The sequence below is a fragment of the Archocentrus centrarchus genome, chromosome 11 (genome assembly GCF_007364275.1).
Source record: "Archocentrus centrarchus isolate MPI-CPG fArcCen1 chromosome 11, fArcCen1, whole genome shotgun sequence".
Taxonomy (NCBI): domain Eukaryota; kingdom Metazoa; phylum Chordata; class Actinopteri; order Cichliformes; family Cichlidae; genus Archocentrus; species Archocentrus centrarchus.
In genome coordinates, this window is record NC_044356.1 from 764,486 (window position 1) to 792,468 (window position 27,983).

The following is a 27,983-nucleotide window of genomic DNA, read 5'->3' on the forward strand; positions in this document are numbered from 1 at the left end:
GAAAGATTTGACGATAGAAATCATAGAGCTGTATAATTAAAGTTTGTAGATTTGAGTCCATAAAATTCATTTTATTTGGTGAGACACTTTTAGGTATAAAGAATTCACTCAGATGTTTGAGTTTATTAGAAATCACCCCTACAGGATAGAAAATCACTGTCATTTCACTCTCTGAGGATCTTAAAAGACGAATTGTTGCTCTAAATGAAGACTGTTATATAAGCTGCACACAGACTACTTTTCATTGTGTCAAAGTGTCATTTTTGTCAGTGTTGTCCCATGAAAAGATATACTTAAATATCTGCAGAAATGGGAGGGGTGTACTCACTTTTGTTATACACTGTACGTCAGCCAAATTGTCTTTCTCCTCTTTAGTCCAGAGGACACAGCATCCATACTCTCTAAAGAGAATTTCAAATTTCGATTCATGGACCACAGAATAGTTTTCCACTTTGGCTCTGAGAAGACGGCTGTGTTTCTGGATTATGTTCATGTATGGCTTTTTCTTTGCAAGATGCAGTTTTAACCTGCATTTGTGGATGGCAAACTGAACTGTGTTCACAGACACTGACTTCTGGAAGTGTTACTGATCTCATGCAGTGATTTCCATGACAGAATCAGGCCTGTTTTTAATGCAGTGCCACCTGACAGCCCGAGATCACAAGCATATTGTTTTTTGACCTTGTCCTTTGCACACAGATATTTGTCAAGATTTCAGGAATCTTTTGATAATATTTTGTATCATAGATGATGAGCTACTCAAAGTCTTCACAATTTTTCATGGAAGAACTTTACTCTGAATCTGTTCCACAATTTGTAAATGCAGTTTTTTGTAGGTTGTTAAACATCTGTCGATGTTTGCTCCTCAGAAACTCTGCCTTTCTAAGATGCTCTTTTTATACCCAATCATGTCACGGACCTGTTGCCAGTTAACCTAATTAGTTGCAAAATATTCAGCTATTTCCTTTTATTATTACTTACTTTTTGAGATTTTGTGTCCCTGTCCCAACTTTTTCTGTGACATGTTGCTGCCATCAAATTCAAAATGAGGTAGTTCAAACATTTTTTTCATTGTTTTCTCTGTTCTATTGTGAACAGAATACGGGATTATGAGATTTGGAACTCATTGTATTTTCTTTACAATGATGCTGTGAAAAAATGTATTACTCACATTTTACACAGCATCCCAACTTTTTCAGATTTGAGTTTATAGATCATTTTCCTCCTTTTCTAAGGAGAACTCAATTAAATTGTTGGCTGTTGTCTCAGAAGACCTAAAACCTCTGCTGTGTAAAAATTCTTTAATTTCCCATAGGAACTAAAAAAAAGTGGGCAGCAGCTTGGGGACTCAGTGTCATCTCAACAACTGTTAGATGATAGATGCACTGAATACATTCGAGGAACAAGAACAGAGTGTGCAAGTAGAATTAGTACCCTAGTTCCTAAAAAAAAAAAAAAAATGCTGCTCAGCTCCCAAAAAATCTTCTTTACTCAGAAAGTTTCATTAAATCTCCAGATTCTCATTACCCTTAGGCCTGAAGGGCGAAGACGTAGTGGGAGGAAATGCAGAGGGAGTTCAGAGGATGATGGTAATTTTCTCAGGACCAGGAAGGGTGCACAGTGAAGATAGATAATACAACCGAAGAGGCGGGTATAACAGAGGGATTTGAACATATGAGGATGCAGCAAATACTAAGGGTGTGGGGGGAGTATGGCTTTTTGCAGGGAGCATGATTAGCTTTTTAATGGTGAACGACCGGGGAAGGTGAAGAGGGAAAATCAGGCAGAAGAGCCCGCATAATTTGGAGGTTTCAGTTGCAGTAATGGTGAGAAGGCTGCAGCTCAGGGAGGAATGATGGAACACGAAGAGAATGATGTGAGGGTTTTAGCATTTTAAATGTGCAACTCAACAGCCAGCAGATTCACTCTGGGATTTGGACCTGAAAAGTCTCACGGTTTCCCATTAACCATAGTGATCTTGAATCTATCATGGTTCTGGGAGAGCAGAAGGGACTGAACTGAGGTTATAAATGTATATGAATGTACAGATGGCTTGGGATGCACACATTCCTCCAAGAAACCACTTTATTTTAAGATACCATATAACTACCATTCAGCCATTTCAAAAGCGCTGTCCCAGCTGTCATGCAAGTGATAAGTCCTCTGGTTTTAATATCACTCTGACAGATTAATTCAACTGTACACTCAGTAACAGTGGGGAGACTTTACTTTTCTGCTGTGCCCACAGTTGAAATTTAATTTTAAGTGTTATCAAACTTTTAGGCTTTTTTGACTCTTCATTATCTTTTTTTTTTTTTTTTTTTTTTTTTTTGCCAACTCAGTATCTGTCCTTGCACTTTCTCTCTGTACTTTCCTCTCTTTGTGTTAAGATATTTTTCATTATTAAAGCTCATTCCAAAACTGAGAAATACTTTTAATAGTTTTGGGTCTGTGGGATTTATATTTGATTTAAAGTGTGGATTTGGGTTTTTGGTATACAGTTCAGTTCTCTCACTTTGTCTCTTCTCCCTCCCCCTTCTTATTTTGTTCTCTTTTCTTTTTTTGTTAAAGATTTTTCTGTAAACTGTTCTGTATGCTTCATGATCTATGTCTGCCTCTGTCTCTTTCATCTTTTCCTTCCTGTTTTGACTCCAGACACTGCATAAAAACAGTATGCCCAAATATTTGCCTATATAGATCACAGGGTATATTATTAATTCAATTCAATTCAATTTTATTTATATAGCGCCAAATCACAACAAACTGTCGCCTCAAGGCGCTTTGTATTGTGGGTAAAGACCCTACAATAATACAGAGAAAACCCAACAGTCAAAACGACAAAACGACTGACTATTATTATCATATTATTATTATTACTCCTTAATCCCACTGGCACACCTTCTGTAGCAGAAGCAGATTCTAAGGATGAGGAGGATAACTCACCTATCACTGGGGGTGAGGTCACTGAGGTGGTTAAACAACTGCTTGGTGGCAGGGCCCCTCGGGTGGATGAGATTCACCCTGAGTTCCTGAAGGCTCTGGATGTTTTAGGGCTGTCTTGGTTGACACACCTCTGCAACATCGCGTCGAGATCTGGGATGGAGCCACTGGATTGGCAGACTTGGGTGGCGGTCCCCATCTTTAAGAAGGGAGACCGGAGGGGTATCACACTCCTCAGCTTCCCCGGTAAGGTCTATGCCAGGGAAAGAAGGGTCTGTCTGTTAGTTGAACCTCAGATTCCAGAGGAACAATGTGGTCACGGAGCGCTAGACCAGCTCTTCATCCTTACAAGGATATTTGCGTGTGTGTGGGAGTTTGCCCATCCAAGCTACATGTGTTTTGTGGACTTAAAGAAGGCATTCGACTGTGTCCCTCAGGGTATCCTGTGGCGGAAGGCTTCCGCCATGGTGGCCTCAGAATCTCATCTCTGCTCTTTGCAGATGATGTGATCCTGTTGGTGGCCTTCACCAGGTGGTGGCCTCCAGCTCTCAGTGGAATGGTTTACATCCGAGTGTGAAGCAGCTGGTATGAGAATTAGCACCTTTAAGTCTGAGGCCATGGTCCTCAGCTGGAAAAGTGTGGAGTGCCCACTCTGGCTCAGGGGTCTTGTTCACGAGTGACGGGAGAAGAGAGCAGGAGATTGACAGACGGATTGTGGCTGCATCTGCAATGATGTGGATGCTGCACCCGTCTGTCATGGTGAAGAGGGAACTGAGCATAAGTAAGTAAAGTAAAATTTTATTTATATAGCTCCTCTCAAGATGCAAATAACAAAGTGATTCATAACAGTAGAACAAAAGAGAAAAAAAAAACCTAACCAAATGCAAGTCTAAAAAGATGGGTTTTAAGCTGTTTTTTTAAAAGACACCACCAAATCCACAGCTTTTCAGTTCCAGAGTTGGGGAGCTACTGTAGCAAAAGCTCTGTCTTCTTTAGTTTCCAGCCTTGTATGATGTATGGCCAGCAGGCCCTGATCACATGATCTCAGAGACCTGGTGGGGATGTGTGGATGTAAAAGTTCATCGATGTAAGTTGGTGCTTGTCCATGAAGAGCTCTATAAGTAAGGACCAGAATCTTAAACTGGACTCTGAAGCTAGTGCACCTGGATCAGTAAAGGTGTGACATGAAAATACTTGGAATACTTTGTCAGAAGCCTCACAGCAGCATTCTGAAATGGCATTCGCTGAAATGGCATTTGCTTTTTGTAAAAGTGAAGCTGTTGATTTACCAGACAATCTATGTCCCTACCCTCACCTATTGTTATGAGCTCTGGGTAGTGACTGGAAGAATAAGATCATGAATACAAGTGGCAGAACCGAGATTCCTTTAAAGGGTGGTATCCTCAATATTGAAAGGAAACAGTTGAGTTGGTTCTGGCATCTGAATAGGATGCTTCCTGGGCGCCTCTTGGGTGAGGTGTTCCAGGCATGTCCTACCAGGAGGAGGCACCAGGGCAGACCCAGGACATGCTGGAGAGATTATCTCTCGGCTGGCCTGGGAATGCCTTGGGGTCCCCCTGGATGAGCTGGTGGAGGTGGCTGAGGAGAGGGAGGCCTGGGCTTCTCTCTTTAGGCTTCTGTACCTGCAACCTGGCCCAGGAAAAGCAGAAGAGGATGGATGGATGGATGGATGGATGGATGGATGGATGGATGGATGGATTGATTGATTATTACTCTTTATTAACACTTTATTAGCAGACGTATAATCTGTCTTTCTTTCTCCCCTTCTCAGTTCCTCTTTCAGCTCCTAGGAACTTACGAGTCTCAGAGGAATGGTACAACCGCTTCAAGATCAGCTGGGATGTTCCACCTTCACCCACAATGGGGTACAGGGTCATCTACCAGCCTCTAACTGGTAATTTAAACATATGCACACAAATTATTTCCGCGTACCTTTTTTTCTATACAGATTTCAAATATTGCAGTTTAAAAATCATGTCAGGTCCATAAATTTTTAAGAAACTTTGCATACCTTAATCTGGGAATTTTGTCAGTATCATAATTATGTGGATTAAAAACTAAAAGAGAAATGTTGATGGATGGGGCATTGTCATAATGAGCACTGATACATAGAATTTTCTTATTCTAACCAACCGCCAAGGATAAAAAATAAAATCCAGTGCTGAAATGGCAAATTCCACACGTTTTAATTGGCCGCTTAAAACTGTCAATCCTCATAGACCTTGATAATAAAATACCAAGCTTTACCTTAGAAGATGCATCAAAAAAAGGTTTGTGTCTTACTCACCAAAACTGGAGGACAGATTTCTTGGGACTGGTCTTCATTACAGTTAACCACACAGCAAGCCAAATGATTTTTGCATTAAAATCCTTCAGAAAGCTCCAAAACCACAATATGGTCAAGAGGCTGATTTCAGTGAATGAGATTAATAAAGGCGAAGCAAGCAGACGTGTGCTGTAGCTTTCACTTAGAAGAGCCACAGCCCTAGCCATCTACACTGTAAGCCTTAGCGCAGTTTAAAATGTGAGTTACATAAAATTTCACCCTCATGTATTCTATAGGAAGAAAATAGATATATAGACCAAAACCATTTTTATAGCAGGCTGTAAGCATGTTTATTCTGCTGTGAAATTGAAAAATGGGAGTCTATCAGGATTGACTCACCACCTCAAGTGGACATTAGAGAAACTGCAGTTTTTGGCACTTTTACGCTGGCTTCATGTGTCAGCTCATGAGATGCGTGCTTGTGTTTCATAGAAAGGCTGATTTTCTTTAGCTAATGATCACCTCTGAGGTTGCTCCTCTGTTCTCCTTCCGCTTCACTGGCCGTTTTCTCATCCTTGACGAGTCTCCTGAATTATCCCACTCGTCTCTGTAGCCCCTGGACAAGCTCTGGAGACCTTCGTGGGGGAGGATGTGAACACCATGCTGATCGTCAACCTGCTGAGTGGTACAGAATACAGCGTAAAGGTCATCGCTTCATACACGACTGGATCCAGCGAAGCTCTAACAGGGAGGGCCAAAACCTGTAAGTACATCATTCATTTCTTAATTTTAATGTGACAGCTTTGATCTGAAGATGACTCACGCTGAATTTAATACAAATGTGCTCTGTAAGAGTGTCTTTTTGAGTTTTTAAAGTAACAGCACAACTAAGAAAGCCTGAAGAATATCAAATAATATTAGAGAGCGTTGTAGCACAGGCCTTGTATAGCCTCCAGCTAAGCTCATTAGGTATGTTTCATCTGAACCCAGAAAAAGCATAATGAATGAATAAACATACACCTTATAGCTTAAGGCAATGCACACTGCCTCAGCTGTCATACATCAGAACCTTTCAAATGTATTTTTTTAAAACAAATGTTTCAGTCATTGAGAAGGATATATATTCATGAACTGATAACATTGATACACATTTTGTTCTTAACATACTCCAGATAGAGCTGAGCTTTTTCCCTGTAATGGAGCATGCCTGCAATTTTTACATGACTATATCCTGTAAAAACTCAATTGTTCTGCAAAACAAAGCGTCAGCTTTTACTTATTTCAAATTGAATTTTACCTGTATCTAATAAAACTACTCTTGCAGACTTGTACATGTAAATGTTTTACCTGCAACAGCAATTCAATTTACCAGCTTTATTACATTGCCCCAAACAAATGTTTAATCTACACTTGCTTCTGAGTATTATAGCCACCACCACCCCTTGTCTTATTTATTTTTGAACATTGCCTTCAGCCTTTATAAAGATTTCTGGACTGGACTTTCAAGACTGTGCCAGCTGTAGGTGAGGAAAAATTTGTAATGCAGCTACAGTCTTTTAGTTTATTTTTTAATTTTTTTACCAATTACAGCCGACAGTCAAACACTGCACATGTTAATTCCTGATACCCATGTGATGCTCTTAGCAGCAGTTGCAAACTGATTATGGGATATGGTCTTCTGTCCATCTCTGCTGTAACCAGAACCATTGATTAAAAGAACTGGATGGAGGAGTCTTCAGCTGTTGCCCCATAGGCTCCAAAATTCAACCCTTTAGAACAGAGGAAGTGGTTTGTGTTTTCATTAGAATATTTACAGTATGTTTCATCACCCCACAATGTCCATACAGCAGTTTGGGGTTCATATTTTTTTCAGTTGTTGCAAATTGTCAGAATGTAATGCCATAATAATTGGCCCCTTTCTGCACTAAAATCAATTAAAAACAAAAACAAAAAACAGAACAAACTGTTGGACCTGGAGTATGAAGGATGTTTATGTGTTTTGCATTTTTTTCTTAACCTTCATTACCATCGAAAAAGATTCCAATGCCAATGTAATTTTTAAATGGCTTTCGTTGTTTTCAGTTCCCTTTGGTGCACTCTCAATACTTGCTCAGTGGGGTAATCCATCATAATAAAATCTGTCCATTGTTACATATTGATCTCTGAATCCTTCCTAATGATGCTTTTATATGCTGAAGTAAATGGTAAATGGACTAGTTCTTATATAGCGCTTTTCTACTCAGTCAGAGCACTCAAAGCGCTTATACAACACGTTTTTTTTACATTCACCCATGCACTCCCATTCATACAAGCACTTACATGTTTTTACTAAGCTAAGTGCTTTTAATTAACTAACATTCACACACATTCATACTCCGACGGAACGGTCGGAGAGCAACTTGGGATTAAGTATCTTGCCCAAGGATACATTGGCACATAGCCTGGAGTAGACAGGAATCGAACCGCTGACCTTCCAATCAGTAGGTGACCTGCTCTACCTACAGTAGAGCAGAATTGTGAACACAGAGCTTGTCCATTTGAGGAAGACCTCTAAAGAGCAGAAAATATAAACTGCAAATAAGAGATGAACAAGCCTTGGACATTTTGAAGATTTGCACTAAGAACCAGCACCTTGTTTTTCTGATACCAGGCATCATGAACAAGGGATGATTCTGCATGCTCAAACAGTGACAAACTTGTCAATCACAAGGTAGCCTTACCCAAAGTAGATCTTGATTTATTGTCAAGGGGATCATACTTTTCAAAATAAATGTTTTATTCAACAATTCTTGAAACTAAGGCCAGAACTTCATGAGGTAAGTGTAAGAAGATTGGTGATTATCTCATGGACCAAATTATTACACTCTCATCTCATACTAGCCTTTGGAACAAATGCACATTTAAAGCACCTATGCAGTTAACCTTTCAGACCAGGAAATGTCTTCCATCTTGTTATAATACTTTCCAGCTGGTTTTATGACCTATAGTTTTAATTTTAAGGTAATCAATTTGCAGGTGTGATAGCAAGTGCCTGTAACACAAGCATTTTGGCAGTGCTGGTCTAATTGTAACCCATAAAAGCATTGGACGCTTGCTGACCATTCAGCTGCTTGTTCATGCAAATGTCTAAATAGCCAATCACGCAGCAAAGCATTTAGGCATGTAGACATGATGGAAAGATGAACGGTGATTTAAGTGACTTTGAACGTTTCAGAAAGTGCTGATCTACTTTGTGAGCAGATGATCATTATTTTTAGCTTAAACAACTACTAAAGAAATACAAGACTGGTTTATTTTAGGTTTTGAAAGTAAATCAGCTTGAGAGAAATAACCTGTTACTTTCATAATACTTGTGGCACTTGCTTGAAAGTAGAAGTTTTGAAAACAGACATTTGAAAGCCCCATTATTTGCTCAGTATTGTACATTTTGAGGAAAAAACATGTTCAAAATGTATTAAAAATAAGCATGAACACAATTATAAACTTTGACTATAAAGTATACCTTTCCCTCATCATAATGACCTTCCAGCAGACCAGTACTTCTTTGGTCTGCTTGCTCTTAATTGTTCTGTTGGCATTTTCTACCAAGGAACATTTATTTATATATCTTGTTATTGGTTTTCTCAGCCCATTCTACCTCTTTGAGTACAAGTGAATAAACAATATCATCTAATCTAATCAGAGAGCAGTCAGAGTCCTGCAGGCGTCAATATCTTGATTTCCATCTGACACCTTTAATGGTGACTTCACCTAATTACATCCCAGTGCTGGAATCAACTGTAGATGCAATGGATTTAAGTTATCTCACTTGTAATGCGGACACTTCCTGAGGCTCCGTGAGTGTTTGGCCTGGTTCAATCAATCACTTGCTTCTCAAGTACAATCATTAGAGTAGGAGCCTGGATCCTCTCCTGCATGATAATTAATCACTTCACTGCAGACTGGTCTGTCGGTGAAACAGCCTTTTTTTTTTGAAAATGTTAGGTCTCTGGTTTGATCTCCATGACAGCCAAAGCATGAAAACTATGTGTCCTTTTGAAGTGTCCTTGAGCAGGACACTGAACCCCTACCCTTTCATCTGCTCTTATTGCTCTTTGCATCAGAGCTCTCAATGCAAGTACCAGCTAAATGCCTGAACATGTAGCTTTAAATGGAGCATGTCACTTTGCATTGGAGCCACAGTTTCCGCTGCCTGCATGACAATTAAGCACTTCTTGGTTGAATCCAAGGGCAAGTTTGGAAGGAAAAAGAAGAAAAAAGAAGGGGATGAACTCTGACAAAGATGGAGAGATGGGTTGAGTCAAAAAGCGAGCAAGATGATGAGGCCAGTGGGATCCCAGGAGGTGAATGGAGCATCTGTCATATTGCTCAGCAGCATGTTAATGAAGCCAATGGACCAGCAGAGCTTAGTGGGCTGATGAATCAATGTCACGCAGAGGACGAGTATCACGGACAAAAAGAATGACTCTCCAGGTCATACCTCATTACTGTACAGGTTTATGAAAAAACTGTTGTATATGACATACCTTGCTGATGGCATTGATTTCATATGGCCAAAGGTTACATGTTGTGAAATACTCAAAGTTTAAGTTCCAAAAATCAAATGTCAAAGAGTAAAAAACTAAACAAGAAACAAGTTTTTTCATAGCAGATGCTGCCCCCCCCAAAAAAAATAAATAAAAATAAAACAAACAAAACAAAAAACTCACTGTTTTATCAAGGGTTCAACATCTTAAATCAACACATTCTGAAATCCATAGTCATATTTTTATTCTTCTCTTCTAGAGTAGCTTTGCATGATTCTTATTTATTTAAGACCCCCTCTGACTGGCTATGTCTTGCAAACAGGAGGTTTTAACAACTGATGGTTGGGGCTGCTGTGCTCACAGTCAGAGCTGTGTGCCAGATATGATGTTATTAGGGATATGTGCTATCACTGACATAATCTAAAACCAAGAATTAAGAGCAGTCTGAAGCCTGAGTGTCCACCGTTGTGAGAGAATATACACTACATTGCCAAAAGTATTCACTTGTCTGCCTTCACACACATATGAACTTGAGTGACATCTCATTCTTGATCAATATGGTTTAATTTGATGTCGCCCACCCCTTGCAGCTATAACAGCTTCAGCTCTTCTGGGAAGGCTTTAGGAGTGTGTTTATGGGAATGTTTGACCACTCTTCCAGAAGTGCATTTGTAAGGTCAGACACTGATGGATGAGAAAGCCTGGCTTGCAGTCTCCGCTCCAGTTGATCCCAAAGGTTTTCTGTTGGGTTGAAGTCAGGACTCTGTGCAGGCCAGTCAAGTTCTTCCAAACTCACTCATCCATATCTTTATGAACCTTACTTTGTGCTAGAGTTTCTTGTTTAGTTTTTTTGAGTTATTGGTGTTGGAACAGGAAGGGACCATACCCAAACTGTTCCCACAAAATTGGGATCATGAAATTGTCCAAAATGTCTTGGTATGCTGATGCATTAAGAGTTCCTTTCACTGGAACTAAGAAGCCAAGCCCAACTGCTGAAAAACACCCCGACACCATAATCCCCCCTTCACCAAAGTTTACACTTGACACAATGAAGTCAGACAAGTACCGTTCTCCTGGAAACCATCAAACCCAGACTCGTCCATCAGATTGCCAGATGGAGAATTATGATTTGTCACTCTAGACAACATGTCACCACTGCTCCAGAGTCCAGTGGCGGTGTGCTTTACACCACTGCATTCGATCTTTTGCATTGCACTGCACTTGGTGATGTCAGGCTTGGAAGCAGCTGTTCGGCCATGGAAACCCATTCCATGAAGCTCTGTTCCTGAGCTAATTTGAAGGCTGCACGAAGCTTTGAAGTCTGTAGTGACTGACTCTGTAGAAAGTTGACAACTTCTGCACACTATGCGCCTCAGTGTCCGCTGATTTATGTGGCCTACCACTTTGTGGCTGAGTTGCTGTCATTCCCAGTTGCTTCCACTTTGTTATAATCCCACTAACAGCTGACTGTTGAATCTTTAGTAGTGAGGAAATTTTATGACTGGACTTGGCACAGGTGGTATCCCATCATGGTACCACACTGGAATTCACTGAGCTCCTGAGAGCGACCCATTCTTTCACAAGTGTTTGTTGAAGCAGTCTGCATGCCTGTGTGCTTGGTTTTATACACCTCTGGTCATGGTGAATGCGTTTGGCTATATATATATATATATATATGGCAGAAAATGTAAAAATGCATAATAGGAAAAAGAGTATTGACTGAGCAACACCTCTCGGCCCATTCCAATCCCAGCACACAATGCAGAGTGATGCACATGTTCTGAAATAGGCTGCATGTTCACTGCTGACGTGGGCATAGATTGTTTTTTTTTTTGTGCTATAATCAGCTGCTCTGAAAACAAGCCTTTTCACAATGGAAATAAATCTTACTTTAATAATTCTTCATTAAATATCAATGTTATGATCACATTCTCAGTGACTTGATATCAAGGGGACAACCAGAAGCATACAAAGCATCTATGGTATATAAGTTTCCAGAACACCCTCAGAGTAATCCTTACAAGACAAAGAAACAGCTGCCTTACATCCATCTGAGCTCCTCACTTTATCTCTCAGGGAGTCTGACCATCTTTTCCCAATGGCACAGTGTGAAGCAGCATGGAAGTCTGAGGTTACTCTACTGGTAAATGGTGGATTTCTCTTTTGGGGTTCAGAGTGAGTAACTGCCCAAATGAATAAGCATCATGGGTTTTTGTTAACGAGTGTGGGTGAGATGGAGTGAGAGTTTGAATGTGCCGCATCAGCAGGAATAGAAATGCTGTGCTGGATTATTGTGGTGAAGTGGAACCAGTGAATCAAAGTTACCACTGATGATGCTCAGAGTTCTCCTCTATGAGAATTTCATAGAGTTCTATGTGAATGCCAATAATTACTTTAAAATATTGTCAGATTATCAATAATAGTACACTCAGACTGCTGGGGTGTTTTGTCTCCCACTGTCTTCACTGTGTAGAGATATATGTAGAGATGCAGAATTAAGAATCCCTTTGCGTCTCCTCATTAAATCACTTGCTGAGACTTATGCAGAAATATTATGCAGGGATACATTATGCATTTGTATGAAGTTCAAAATAATGCAGATTAGATATTTGGCTCAACTGGAAATGCTCTGTTTTGTCAGAGGAAATGTAAAAGATACTGTTCTGTACAGGCCATTACCAGCTCACAGAAACATGCATGCTAATGTTTTTCAACTGAGAACAAGAGCTGCTTTCAAAAGTCGACCGATAAAAGTGCATACATACCATTTGCATAAGCAGAGTGTGTGTGGGTTTGCTTGGGCATGTGTGCATAAGCCACACTTCTGGAGCAAAGACATTGCAGCTATATTTGTCTGTGTGTCTGTAAATAACTTCATGAAAGTGCACTTTGGTGTCCTTGAAACCAACTGGCCAGAAATTTTTGTATCTGTCATGTGGAAACATGATAGTGTGTGGTTTCTCGGATGTGAACTGAGTGTAGTTTACACACACACACACACACACACACACACACACACACACACACACACACACACACAAAAACACAGTGGTATGGAGAAGAATGCCTACAAGTCTATAATGCACATTTTTAGAGCTCCAGAATGGTTTGGTTTTATGTCTTAATGCTGCTTTTGTTAGTGTTCCAGAATAACAACAGCAGCATTTGGAGCATCTACACTGTAATAGACATGAAGCAAAAGCTTGTGAGAGCTCATGAGATTGTCCTCAATAAATGGGAGTAAATGGAGCTAAATGACTAAAGCAACAATTTGTTTCTTGACAAAAAAAAAAAGCCAATTTTTGTTTTTTGAAATGTTGTATAATGTTTTGGCTGAATTTTGATATAATAGTAATACAAGTCATACTCCCTTTGTAACAAATATAGGACATTTTACAGCAGGTATGTACATAAAAATAGAAACCTCCACAGGTAGCTGGGGGCTTCTGGTATCAGGAAGCTGCTGCTAGAAATTCACTGCTACTTGTCTGATAGGTGAAATTAAATTAAAGGCTTGTGGTGCTGTGATATCAGTATTACTTACAGTATGATGAAATATGAAAACAATTGGTAGGAACGTTTACTTCAGAAACCTTACATTCTTGAACTACAGGTGCATAGTGATCAGTTCACTCAGGACTGTCTTGCAAGAGCCCTCATTGAACTGAAAGTCCAAGGAGTGAGAGTTCTTGAGCATAAGTTATTTTTTTAAACTCAAACAGTGTTGCGAGTTAAGCAAGAGAATCCAAGAATTACATTTCCAAGTAACTTTTGGATTTAAAAAGGAGTCAAAAATATAAACTGCCAGAATTTCGCTATTCAAGTGAAAACATTCATATGTTTCCCTTTCTTTCCTGCAGTGTACCTGGGTGTGACGAACCTGAGTAAATATCAGGTGAGGATGAATGGTTTGTGTGTCCAGTGGCAGCCTCACCGACACGCCAGCACCTACAGAGTGGCCGCTGAGTCGCTGGTTGGTGAGTACAGTAATGGCAGCATGATCTTTGATGGTGTAAGATATTCCTTCTGTTTGCTTAAACCCTGCACTCTATACTGTACCCACCATCTATACTGTGCAGTGTAAGTCGAACAAGGTCAACCTGGGACATTTGTTGGACCAGTATTTCTGGGATATTTTGATTGAAAAAGCCCACTGTAGGTCATGCTACATCATCTCAGTTGTGTTAATGTCATGATTCTGACCTTTCCAAAACATGAACTTTCTTCTTTGTTTAGTCATTCTTGTTGTTGATTTATTTATTTCAGGTCATGGACTGGTTCCCTGACATGCTCCTGCAAAATGTCTTGATACAAAAAGGAAATATCTAGAATAATACTTAATATATGAGGATAACATTTCACATCACTTATTCTATATGGTCAAATTGTGGACCATAAAATATTTATGCAAATTGGAAATGATCAAGCAGAAAACATTCTAAAAATTTCACTTTTAAATATAATAACTAGTTACCCCAGCTTAAAGGCAAAACACATGCCAGTGCTTCTCGGTATTTACATTTTAAATCCTAGTGAGTGAACTCAAAACTAATTAATCTGTTCTTAAAATGTAGGTTGTGTGGTTATTAGATCATGGTTTGGGGCTTATTTGGCACCTTGGGGCCTGGACACTTTCCATTGAGTGGGGGAGCAATAAATTCAAAGATGTATCAAGAAAAATTGCAGGAGAATATCAGGGAACCAGTCCATGATCTGAAGCAAATAAATGAACAATGAAATGATAAAAAAAGAAGAGAGTTCATGTTTTGGAAAGGTCAGAACCATGACATTAATCCAACTGAGATGATGGAGCATGACCTTAAGTGGGCTTTTTCAATGAAAACACCCCAGAAATACTGATGAACTGAAAGAGTTTTATAGGAGTTTCTCCCATTGTTGTTCAAGCTTCATGAGGCACTAAAACAAATGTCTGGTGGCTGTTGCTACTAGAAGGGTCGAAGAGTTCCTAAAATCAAGGAGCTTTAAATGTGCTAAGAGAAGTGGCCTCTTAGCCTCTGAAGTGGCTTCGTTCATCTGCTTGAGATCCTGCATGTAGTCATTGAATCAAATAAAACTATTAGGAAAATGGTTCCTAAATTGTTTCCACTTAAATGTATACTGAATACACAAAATGCAAAATGTTTCACTGTGTGAATTCACAAACTTTTTTGCTACTGTAGGTTAACAGATGTTTGCAAATACAGGCATCATGCATGCATGCAAATTTAAACTAATCTTTCATCACATTGCTGGCTCTTAACTAAGTTGAGAAGTTAAATGTGACAGTGCATCACTGCTGCTGTATCATCTACAAAACACTGTATGTGCAACTGTAATTCTCCTCCTCAGCTTTTTGAGCACCTACGCTGCATATCTGAAGGGGGGGGGGGCTAATTCATGCTCACATGCTTTCATCAGTAGGAGTTTCAGTATGTAACACAGACAGAGAGTCCAATTTTCTGAATCCCTAAGCAGCCAGCGATGACAGAGATATTGTTGTACCCCATCTGAGACATGCTGACACTTTAAAGGTTTAGCTGTACAATCAGACACTGTGCCGCTCTGTGGAAAAGGAAGGCTCATGGATCACAGCACGGGTGACATTTACATTTGCTGCGCGAGGTAAAATAGAGGGAACAAAAGACAAAAGGTCGGGATTATGGCTGCCGAGTAAGGAGAAGTGCTTGTTACGAGAGTGACAGTAATTATGCCTTGTTGTGTTTATTCTCAAAGGTAAACTTTAAGGAGAAAAAAGTACAGTTATTTTCCTCTTATGAAGTTTTCTCTGTGAAAAGTCTTCATTGCACCTGCAGGTTTTTCTCAGACTGTGTGAATATATTTTTGAAACAATAAAAACTGAACTGCTTCTATTTAGAGTTCGTTATGAGTGGGAGTGTGAAAAAGAAGGGAAACGAAGGCTGCCATCTGCATGAGTCACTGCACATGTAAACGACAATCAAACCCAATCTGAATGTTACATTTGAAGTGTTTTCTGCTGAGACTCCCAACTGCTCTGGTAAATTCAACAAATACATCTTAGAAACATGTTTTTCTTTATAGCCCACCAGTGACTTTCTAGAGACTCTTTTAACTAGACTGTCAAGTAATTAACTACTGTATAGCGTCATGCTAAATTATGTCTGCATCATTAAAATGTCTGCAGATATCGCTCATTCCTTCTCATATTAAGTTCCATTTTTGTAACTTAGTCAAAATGTATTTTTTTCCTGATTTAAACCATTTAATAATAATTAGTATAAGCATACTAGAAGATTTACAAAAGCTCCTCATCTCATCATTTTTGTCAGAAATGTCATCTTTTGTTAAAAAATATAAACCTGATATGTGCTCAAATTTAGGAAAAAATATAATTCATTAATTGTTAGCATCTCAAGAATGAGCTTCTAGTTATAGACGAATTGTGGTTCACACATTTGTCTAGCAAGTCAACACTCCCTGGTTTGATCCTGGGAGCAGACACAAATCCTTTGGAGGGTTTCATCCCGTGTAAAACTCTGTCAAATCAAAAATGCAGAGCTACCTGCTGTGGAGTTCCCTTATGAATGAGCGCGCAGCCACAAGTACCTTATTTATAATCTTCCTGTGAGTAATATAGATTGCCTTGTTTTTACTGCTGTATTATATTTTCAGGCCAACTGCAGTAGGGAAAGCACCTTGTCAGGTTCTGGTATAGCTTTATCCAGATAAGATAAGAGGTGGAGTTTTTGGTGCCCTGTTATTTTAATACCGTTTTCATGTCATTTTCACTTTGGCAGTAGAATGGATTGCTAAATGTAAAAAATAAATAAAAAAAAAACAAATTTAAAAAACATGCTCTACAAATGTTTATGTAATCTAGCCCACCATATTTGTCTTTCTACACTTTGTTATAAAACTTTAATCCCTTGAACTCCTGCTTTCTTTTTTTGTTAATGTTTTCAAATTATGCGTGAGCTTCTATCCTGCAATATCATAATCACTGTTGATTAGGATCATCATTGGAACTGACCAATCACATTTTTTTGCAATGGCACAACACAACTGTAACTGGGATCTATGCAGAAGAAAAAGCCCAAATTGGATATTTAGATTTACGGCCTGACATCTTCTCTCAGTGGCAGTGTCTACAGTCTACATAAGTAAATGTCAGATCTGAAGAGAAACTACGAGAAACTTGAATATGTGTATGAGAAGCAGCTACTTACATCACACCCCAAATCAAAATTGAGGAAAGTAGTTTGTGGTGCCCACAGAAATGTATTTCACCGACTTAAAACCCATTAAAAAGGAATCTAAAAACCAATCTACGGTATATCTGTTGCCTAGAGCAGTTCTATCAAAAACATGATCAAGTTTCCCACAATATGAAACTAGAAGTCCAGAGGGTGGGTGTTTTGAGTAACTGTAGATGTTCTGTGATTGGATATATGCATTTTTTTGAGCTTGTGGATTTCTGCCTAAAAGCCAATCAAGGAAGTTTTTTGTTTGTATTTTTTTTGTTTGTTTTAAATACATACATACATGGTTTATGGTCTATTTTCACACAAACTATGATTTAAACATAACCAAGTAGTTTTAGTGCCTAACTCTCGCTGACATTTCTTTTTCTTTTTTCTTCATAATTAGAAATGTTAACTCCACCAAGTCTAAGAATAATAATTTCCACATTTACTTTTGCTTTCACACTAAGATCCTGCATTTGATTCTTTCTTCCCGCACACGCAAATCTCAATGTAGAATTCTACTGTCGCTCTACATTTCCTCCTCTGCAGAAATAGTTCAAGCGGCAAAGCCTCATTGTAGCATTATGATTGGTCATTATCAATGATGGCCCCTTACCAACATGATCAAGGAAAAACTTCCACATGGTGACACCAGATACACTTTTAAATTACCTCCGGAGTCTGTTAAGCTCATGTAAAGCTCTTTGGTTAATTTATTTTTTAACTGATGAACTTTAATGTATTCATACAGAACACTGCACTAAAGCCAGCTCTCTAAAGCAACCTTGTGCTTATGAAAGTCATTTTCTCAGTTATGATTCTCTGCAGCCACCAACAAAAACAATTGTGTGTTTTCCCTTTTGTGTGACACTTATAACACACGCTAACATGCCAAAATAACATCAAACAACAGATGGTCTGGCCCTGAATCGATTTCAAACATCCACCATTCAGTCAGCACCTCAAAGGTAAGACTAAGTTTTAATACAGTCATCATCCTCCAAATAGGAAAGTAATGGCTGTTATTCATCACCTTTAGGCATCTAGCAATAACATCGCCATCATTAACGTCACATAAAAGGCACAGATTGCCCCGTGTCTCCTCAGGGAGATCCAAGGTATTGGTTCTCTCAACACACAATGGAGCTAAATAATAACTGATGTGAGAACAGCTGGTAAATAATTATCAGAAAGACACACCTGCTGCAGAGAATGAGCAAAATGTGAGGTTATCTTGTTTTATTTTTGAAGGTTTTAGAATTAAAAGGGGTGGAGGGAGTTACATTTAGAGAATAGGTGTAGGAAGAAAAGACAGAGTGTAAAGTGTACTTTACCTGATGACTCCCTCACAGCTTGAGCTTCCAACCATCAATCTGATACCACAGATTTATCATTCTGATTAAATGATACCACAGCTTGTACAATATTGAACATAGCGTTACTTTAGGCATGACTTTTTTTGGAATTGAATTCTGTTTTATGGGATCTTACCAATTAGAGAAGCCTGAGAAAAGTGTTATTTTCATTGGAGCATTTGAGGCTTCAGAGTTGATGTTATGCAGAGTTTATGAAACTGTGCATAAGATTAAAACTTCAGAATTGAATGACCACCCATTCTTTTTTTTTTTTTTTTGGAAGATAAAGTAATTTTTTATACCATTCATCACCTTAGCAGTTAACTTGCATGAATGCAAGCCAAACACCATGTCAGCTCAGTATAGCCTCTGTTCCACTAGCACCTACTTGGCTCGACTCGACTTGAATCTGCTCGGTTTCAATCAGTCCTGTGATGTCTGAGCAGGCATCAGACATCACAGGACTCAACATTTATATAAATATATATAAAGCTCAACATTTTTTAATATATATATATATATATATATATATATATATATATATATATATATATGGCTACACATCTGTAAGCAAACCACCTGATGGGATGAGTTTATTTTGTAAAGGTTTATTCTCAGTAAACTCATATTTTTCCTGTTTGAAGTGGCTGTGGTAGAGCAGGTCTACTTATCAGAAGGTTGGTGGTTCAGTTCCTGGCTGCTCCAGTCTGCATGAGAAAGTATCTTTGGGCAAGATACTGAATGCCAAATTGCTCCTGATGCCTTCATCTGAGTGTGACTGTGTGTGCGAATGATAGATAGGAAACACTTAGATGACGAAAGTGCTCATATGAATGGGTGAATGAGACATGCTGTATAAAATGCTTTGAGTGCTCATGTAGACTAGAAAAGTGCCATGTACAGTGTATCACAAAACTGAGTACACCCCTCACGTCTGCATTTATTTAAGTATATCTTTTCATGTGACAACACTGACAAAATGACTCTTTGCGCAACAATTCGTCTTTTAAGGTCCTCAGAGAGTTCTTTGCCATGTTGGAACTTCCAGTGACCAGTATGAGAGAGTGTGAGAGCTGTACTACAAAATTGAACACACCTGCTCCCTATGCACACCTGAGACCTAGTAACACTAATGAGTCACATGACATTTTGGACGGGAAATGACAAGCAGTGCTCAATTTGGACATGTACGGGTGTAGTCTCTTAGGGGTGTACTCACTTTTGTTGCAGCTGTTTAGACATTAATGGCTGTATATTGAGTTATTTTGAGGGAAGAATAAATTTACATTGTTATATAAGCTGCACACAGACTACTTTTCATTGTGTCAAAGTGTCATTTTGTCAGTGTTGTCCTATGAAAAGATATACTTAAATATCTGCAGAAATGTGAGGGGTGTACTCACTTTTGTGATACACTGTAAGTCCATTTACCATTGTTGTATATTTCACCTGTGTAGTCTACATTTATTTGGATTGGCAGTTTCATGATGAACTATAGCAATTATAATTATCTTGGCAGTGAGTACATTTCTTTAACTCATTAAAATGTTCCACCTGTTTCCTGTAATGAAACTGCAGAAGTGAATGATTGGTGTTTTATGGGTAACAAGTCTTTCTTGAAAAAATATTTGAAATGTTACCAAGAGACCCTGACTGCCAGGATGGAGTGAACAAAAACAACAAAGACATGTTGATTACTTCAGTAATTGGATTTGGTTCATCAATTATTAACAAACCAAACAAACATCCTAATGACAAAAAAGTGAAAAAATAAATGCTTTGAAATTTTGGTAAATACCTGGTGTAGGAACATCTTTGATTTCTCTCTCACACACACACACACACACACACACACACACACACACACACACACACACACACTCCCTTCTATAATCAAATCTAGCATCTGATTATGTGACAAATACAAGATTGCATTTGCATTCCAGAAAGATTCCAAATATTCTTTGTACTTTTATTGCAGGTAGTCAGAGACAGGAGACAAGACTGAGTGGAGGAGCCAGCAGACACTGTTTCAACAACCTGAAGCCCAACACGCAGTATAAGATCAGTGTATATGCTCAGTTGCAGGACGAGACTGAAGGGCCTGCAGTCACCACTACTGAGAAGACACGTAAGGACAAACACAAAGTCTAACAAACCCATCAGCTTTAAACACATACAGATAACAGAAGTGTTTCACTTTGATTTTTTTTAGAATAAGATTTCGTTATGAGGTGCATCCACAAAGTTCCATCACTCCACCTTTAAAAATCATAAGCCACATTTAATTTTAGTTTTGTGGTCCTTATTTTGAGATCACGCCATAGAAGCCTTGTTCTGGCTGTTTGCATTTGTGAATCTCGACATATGCTGGGATCGCTTCCAGTGTTTCAAAATGGGGATGCTTTTATACAGTGCATGTCATTGCACAAGATCTTGATTTTGAATGCCAGTGACCAGTGTTTATCTTTTGCCAGCTCCTCCATTTATCACTGGCTAAATATTCAAAGACAGTGTAATTAGGAGATAAAAGGCTTTAAATAAAAATAAATTTCCTTCTGGGATCAATAAAGTATTTCTGAAATAGTGCCGTCATTTTTTTTTGCAACATGAATCTGTTGAGTTACTGCAGACCCTCAAAAAGTCTTGAAATGAATGCTTCAGTTAGGATTAAATGCTTTAGTTATTCTTTAAAAAGCCTTTGGAAGCAGAATGTAATGAATGCTCTTTTCTGATGTTGAAACTTAAAATCTGAATCGTGGTGACCAGGTTGCTGAAAGCTTAGACACACTGTACAAGTTAATGAATATTGGCTATTTAACCAAGTGCTGTGATGTATGAGCAATGGATGTTTTGGGCAGAAGGTTTTTCAGACTTGACATTAACATTATGGGACTTTAGGCAGTGGCAGCCAACACATGCTTCAGTTCAATCAGTTCCAACAAGGCAGACTACATCAACAGCCTGCATAGGCTGACTTGATGCAGATGCAGACACATTAAATATCTTTAATCTGAGACTAGAACCTCAAACAAACCACACAAATCAAACAACTTGTGTAGGAGACACATAAGAAGGATCATGTAGTTTATGTAATTTTCTTGTTTAGTTTTAGTTGTTCTTAAGTTGGTCATTCAACGAGTCTTACATATGAATTCTGGTGACACAAAAGGAGAATAAATAGAAAAAGAAAATTCAAAAAAAAAAAAAACATTATCAGTATTAGTATTAACCATAATCAATGCATCTCTATAGTAGAGAGAGTTGACCTTGATGTGGAGATTCGCCAGTTTAAATCATGAATTATTATTATTATTATTATTATTATTATTATTATTTATGTTTGACAAGTAGAGTTGCAGAAGTTTATTATCCCATTTAGTCACTTATGGCAAATTAATTTTTCAGAGCAGCCACCCTGTTCGTTTTTTTTTTTTTTTAATTCTTATTCAGCTGTCTAAGAGCCAACTATCAATCATCTATTGTAATGCCTACAATCATTCTCAGGCTCATTTATTTAGACCACAAATAGAGGACTGAAAACTATGGCTGGCCTTTGAGATTGTCAGATCTGCAGCCAATTTACAGCTGAAAAACTGTGAAACCCTGCAAACTGCTTTTTGATGTGCAGTGTTTTGCACAAACCCACTCATGCGCTCACCACTGACACATCCAGAAGTACCTCCTCCATTCGATCTGACAAACTCCCATTTTAAAAGCGTCCTTACATGTGTCATAATAACAATATAGCAGAAGCACACACTGGGGAAACACACACAATTATACGCAAACTGCTGTCAGCTGTCATCACGTAAGAAGAAGCCCGGTACAGGCTGGGAGGACGATCACGTCATTTTCAACATAAAACATCTTTTATCCTTGCTGGAGTGATGAGTGCTGCATCCTCTTCCTTTTTTTTTTTTAAAATGAGCCTTTTGTTCTGCAGCAGCAGCCCCAAACACTAATCAAGACCCACTGTCTGGAGACGGAGGGGGGGGCGGGGGGCTTTTTTGTTGTTTTATTTTCAATGAGCTCCATGTGCTGTGAATTCAGTACTCAGTTTAGTTGTTTTAAGCTATATTCAACATTTTAATCACCAGCTTCACTGCAGAGATGAAGAACCAGCACATTTTAATCAACGGCTTTGACACTGAATATACGTCTGCATGCCTGAAATGTCTCTTATAATATCCACTGTGTGTTTAAGAAGCACACTAGATCACAGAGAAAACAGAAGAAGCTCAGTAACATTTAATGGACAGCTTTAATACTGAGTCATAAAAATAACTTGATGTTATAGAGTTGGTTTTCAGTTAGCACAATATGTACTTGCTGTTTTGCAATTTAGAAATTCAACCCTTTTCTGTCTTTTTATATTGCAGTAATAGTAGTATTTATTTAGAAATGGCACAATTATTAAAATCAGTTGAGGACTTATTATTGGACAAAAAAAACTGAGAAATTTTTTTTGGCAATGCAGCCAAAATTAATTTCTCATCTCACGGGGTGCATTAACCTATCATGGGTTAATCCAAGAATCCCATCTCCCTGCCCATAAGGATGTGTCCAGAAGATCGCTGATGTGCCCACTTGGATGTGTACATCTGCAGTGTCATCACAGGCCTCAGACCCAGATACAAAAAAGATACAAAAAGTTTTCAAATATCCAAGCATGAAAATGAGGCATCAATATCTTCTTCATTCTTGACACATGCGGTATATTTTTTTTCCCAAACTATTTATTTATTTATTTTTTTATTATTATTATTAAGCAAGAATTAAGCAAACTGTTTCCTTTGTGAAATTTCTGCTTTGTACTGAACTTTGTGTCAGTGTTTCTGGATGATACTTGAAGGCTTTAATTGATTTGTAATGTCTGCGCTGCATTGCCACATAATTATAATGGAACCATAGTGGTATGTTAATCAGAATGGAATGTTGAGGATCTGCAAGTTAATTTCTGTGGCAAACTAAAATTAGTGATGTGAGAATGAAGAGCAGGAGTGGCAAAAGAAATGAAATGATGGTAGGGGAGAAAGGTATAGTTCTGGGAGGCGTAGAGACAAAAGACTGAAGCATTGAAAACAAGACAAAGACATAGCCACAGAGATAGAAGAAAGAATGTTCCTTTCCTACAGCAAAGCAGATATTTGTTTGCTTGAAGCTGCTCCTCTTCACACTGCAGCTCTGTAGAGAGCCTCCACAATGATTTATTGCTTTGTTTTGATGCAAATGAAAACCAGAGCCTTTCCTCCAAATGACTATCCCCATCGCTGCAGGCAGCCACTACTGAATGCTCCCTATCTGCCATCACAAGTAATTCCCAGCCTCAGGTAGCTGATTTACTGCCTAAACAGCACTGAGTGCATAAATGCACAAAGACAAATGCAGAATACAGGTAGGAAGTTGAAAGCGGACACAGTGGGAGTGTGCTTTAGACCACAGCTGACACTGTGATCAATCTACCAAATTATACAGGGGCTGAAATCACAGAGCTGAATGTAGTTATTTTACACATTCTTGATGGTGCATATGTGACTGCTTGCGTGCTCTGAGGTTTGGTTCTCTCTTCAGCTCTCTGTTCAGTTTTAATGCTGCTTTCAGAGCAAGCATTTAATTCGGAGTCATGTAGCACATGAGGATTGTTTTTGTGGTGAATGTGGTTATAATTACAGACTGTCACATCCTCGTGTGTTTGTTCTTTCTGTGCAGTACCCGTCCCGACGCCGGCACCAACAAATCCCCCCACCACCACCCCACTGCCCACAATCCCTGCTGCCAAGGAAGGTAGGAGTGCATTTTGGAACATTGTTATTGATTGTCTACCACATGTCAATTTCCTTAAGTTTATGTATTGATTTTTTTTGTTTATTTTTTTCTGGGTGTGTATATTGTGTTTTTTTAATAAAAATAAATTGGAAAATATAATAAAAAAACAGTTATTTTCAAAAAGTATAAGAATTCAACAGTGATTTCCAAAAATAAGCTATTCAGAATAACTTTGTTAGATAAAAAAGGTCCTCAAATCTGTTCTATTTTGTTTTTTGCTTGTTACCTCCACAGGATTGCTCTGTCTTAAAACACAACAGCTCGAAAACTTTCAAATTAATTCTGATAAAACTTTGTAGGGGTGTGGAGTGGGCTCGTGATAGGTTCAGATCATTTTAAAAACTCAGAGGACAAACACACAACTCTTTTGAACTTGCGCAAGGAGGAGAGATCCGTTCCTTGAACTCAGCTCTCAGCTGAGCGGAAGTTATCTGTCCTGGCGAACTGCTTCCTGCGCAGCGCTTTTATTCGGATTTTCACAATAAGATCACGTGGGTTACATCAAACACAGTTTACAGCATGTAATAAACAACATTCTTGGGTTTTTCCTTACCATATATGGTCGTAAGCATACTGTGACATGTGCGCATGTAACATGGCGTATACGAGACACGTATCCTATATGTGTTCTCTGCAGGCTGAGAGCAGCCTGCAGATAACTACAACTTCCTTTGTAAGAAATACCACCACGTGTTCCCATTTCAAACATAAAAACAACAGTATCATATGCACATAAAACAACTTATAGAAAATATACAAACAGAAGATATGATAATTTATAATAAACAGAATGGAATTTATACCATAACTCCAACATTTCCCCCCTGTTTATCATAACTTCACTGGCATCTTTTTTCCACGCCACACCACTTGCTTGCACATTTTCAGTGTGGGTTTCATTCATTGCCAAATATATACATATTTACAAAATATCCTGAGGCATTTCAGCGTCTTGGTCGACCATCTGAAGCTGCAAATATGACACAACATAACCAGTAAAAATCTTTGTTATCATGGATCTGATGCAGGGCAGAATACACATTGTAAACACACAAATCAACACTAACACACACAAAACAGGAGTCAGGCATTTCAACAATACCTGCCACCAAGTTCCCGCATTTAGCCAGGAAAACCAATCACTCTGGCTTTCCTGAGTGTGCTGTTGTACATATTTCTGTAATTCAGTCAGTCTGTCGAGTGCCTCCCTTATGGCTCCACCAGCATCATCTTCATCTGGGATGTAAGTACAACATGTCTTACCAATAATCTTACACACGCCACCCTGGGACGCTGTCAAAAGATCTAATACTATCCTGTTTTGCATCACCATTGCTCTGAGTGAACTTAACTCTTTTAAAGTTCCTTGTCCTAGAGCTATGGTTGTATTTACCAGACGTAATATTACATAGCGATTTATTTCCACTTGGTCACGCACAAATCCCAGTCCAATTCCTGGAAAGATAGACTGGGCAATCTTCGCTCCGACTCCCCAAATCCGGAGCTCCTCTGGGACTTCTGAATGGCTCGTGAGCCACTCTCCAACCTGTCGCTTCGTCTTGTGATGTGTATGACTGGCCTGGTACTGCATGAAAAAGACATGATCTGACACATATGCAACACTACACAGGCCTCCCCAATCTGGGGGAAGGGACACGTATGCTTTGTGACCACAGATGAAATACCAATCCGCTAACACTCTTGTTCCCTTGGGTCCTGGTGCTACTCGTGAGCACTGACTCAGCTCTCCAGTGTCCATCTGTATTCTGTAGGCCAGGTCAGACTGACATTCTTTCCTCCGTACAGTTAGATTATTATAACAAGCAATATTTTTGAGGCAGGTCAGGCATTGTCTCTCATCTGTTGGTGGACAGTACGAATAGGTAGCATTACAGAGAGTGGCTGGTAATCTACCCACCTTGATGGTTCCATTTGCTATAACACATGCTGGAAAAGCTTTCTCTGGCAAATGAGTCAACATCAGTACCTCAGGAAGGGGGTTAGCTAACTGGGGCCAAGTGAGCAAATCTGTTAACATAGAACAGTTTCTATTAATGGGAGAACTTATCCCCTTTACGTTAAGAATTGAGGTAAAATTTGCTTCACTCCATTTAGCTCTTCTCCCTGGATGTGTAGCCAACCCATAGAGACACCATGAGTGCTCCCAGCTAACATTGTAAGGCCTCAGTCCAGTATTGTGTCCTGCCACTGGCATATGTGCACACACATAACAATTTGTCCAATTATTAACATGAGCTGTGACGTTCATTAACTGCCACCATTCATTGGTTGCATATTCATGTGGGTATTGGGTGTAATTTAATGAAGATGTTGCTCCTAAAATTAGCAGTGTGCTCACGCTGAAAATAATTATGAGGCTGCAGAAGGGCGCCATTCTAAAGGAGTAGGGATCAGTTGTTGTCTTCACTGGGTTGAGACGAAAAAACCACTATAAGGAATTTCCCCCTTTGTAACCAGACTTCCACCTTTACTCCGAAGTAAGTGGCTCCACCTTCTTGCAGTGACTCAGATGAATCCACGTAGATCTTTCAGCGATTTTCACTGCTGTTGGTGTGGTCAGTAGAACTTGATATGGACCGTCCCACCTCGGGTTTGACCAGCACTTCCGTTTGATGACCTTGACCAGCACCCAGTCTCCTGGCTGTATCAGTGGCACCTGTGAAGAGAAAGAAGATGCTTCTGGCAGTTTACTAGCATCAATTACTTGTTTACTTTGTAAAAATTTCCTCATCCAGTCACTCAAATCACAGCTCTCTTCTGCCTTTTCTTCCTCCGTATATACAGGCAGCCTGAATGGTCTGCCATATAATATTTCATACGGAGTAAGTCCTAATTCTGATGGTGTTATGCGCATGTACATTTTCACTAGGTCTATACAGTCCACCCAAGGTCTCCCCGTTTCTGCCATGCTTTTCCTCAACCTATTTTTTATCGTCCCATTTGTTCTTTCCACTAACCCTGCACTCTGCGGGTGGTATGCACAATGGTTCTTCAGTTCAATGCCTAAATTTTGAGACACCTTAGATACTATCTCATTTACAAAGTGTGGTCCATTATCACTCCACAGCTTCTCTGGAATGCCATAATTAGGAATTATGGTCTTACATAAGGCTTTTGCAACCGTCAGTGCATCCGCTTTTGCCGATGGAATAATTTCAACCCATTTTGTAAAAGGATCTACAAGTACTAAACAGTACTTGTAAGTCCTACATTGATTCAGTTCTATGAAATCCATGTGAAGGAACTGAAAAGGATAACAAGGTGTTGGAAATCTACCCCTTCTTGGTCTCAGATTACCCTGTGGATTATTTTTACAGCAAGTTAAACATGCTCTACAAAAATTTTTTGAATAGTTATTAAAGCCTTTTGCATAAAAGTATTTACTTATTGTCTGTACCATCCCTCCTGTTGAGACATGGCAAGGCCCATGACTCAATAATGCTGCAGTTTTGAACAGGGCTTTAGGGAGTACCGGTTTATCATTAATATGATAAATGTTATCCTTCAATGTCGCACCATCCCTAAGCCACTGCTCTATTTCTGCTTTCGGGGCTTGTGTTTGCATGTCCTGTAAAACCTCCTGGCTTATTGGCTCTTGTATATGTAAGTATATGTCGCTGTGGCCATAAAGGCCCTGTGCCGCTTCCTTAGCTATCTTATCTGCAAAGGCATTTCCTAAGGTGACAGAATCTTTGCCCGCAGTGTGGGCTGCACATTTACAGATAGCTATGTTTTTGGGTTTCATAATAGCTAAGAGCAACTGTTTTAATAATGTAGCATGTTTCACTGGCTGACCTGTAGA

General features: G+C 39.1%; 1 protein-coding gene across 1 annotated transcript in view; it reads left to right on the plus strand.

Annotated features, from left to right (window-relative positions):
* Positions 1 to 27,983, plus strand: part of col14a1b (collagen, type XIV, alpha 1b) — a 223,001-nt gene that overhangs the window by 121,332 nt on the left and 73,686 nt on the right. Inside the window, 5 exon segments of the mRNA XM_030741811.1 lie at positions 4,733 to 4,855; positions 5,841 to 5,990; positions 13,614 to 13,730; positions 20,313 to 20,462; positions 24,044 to 24,118. Of these exon segments, the coding sequence (XP_030597671.1) occupies positions 4,733 to 4,855; positions 5,841 to 5,990; positions 13,614 to 13,730; positions 20,313 to 20,462; positions 24,044 to 24,118 (615 nt within the window).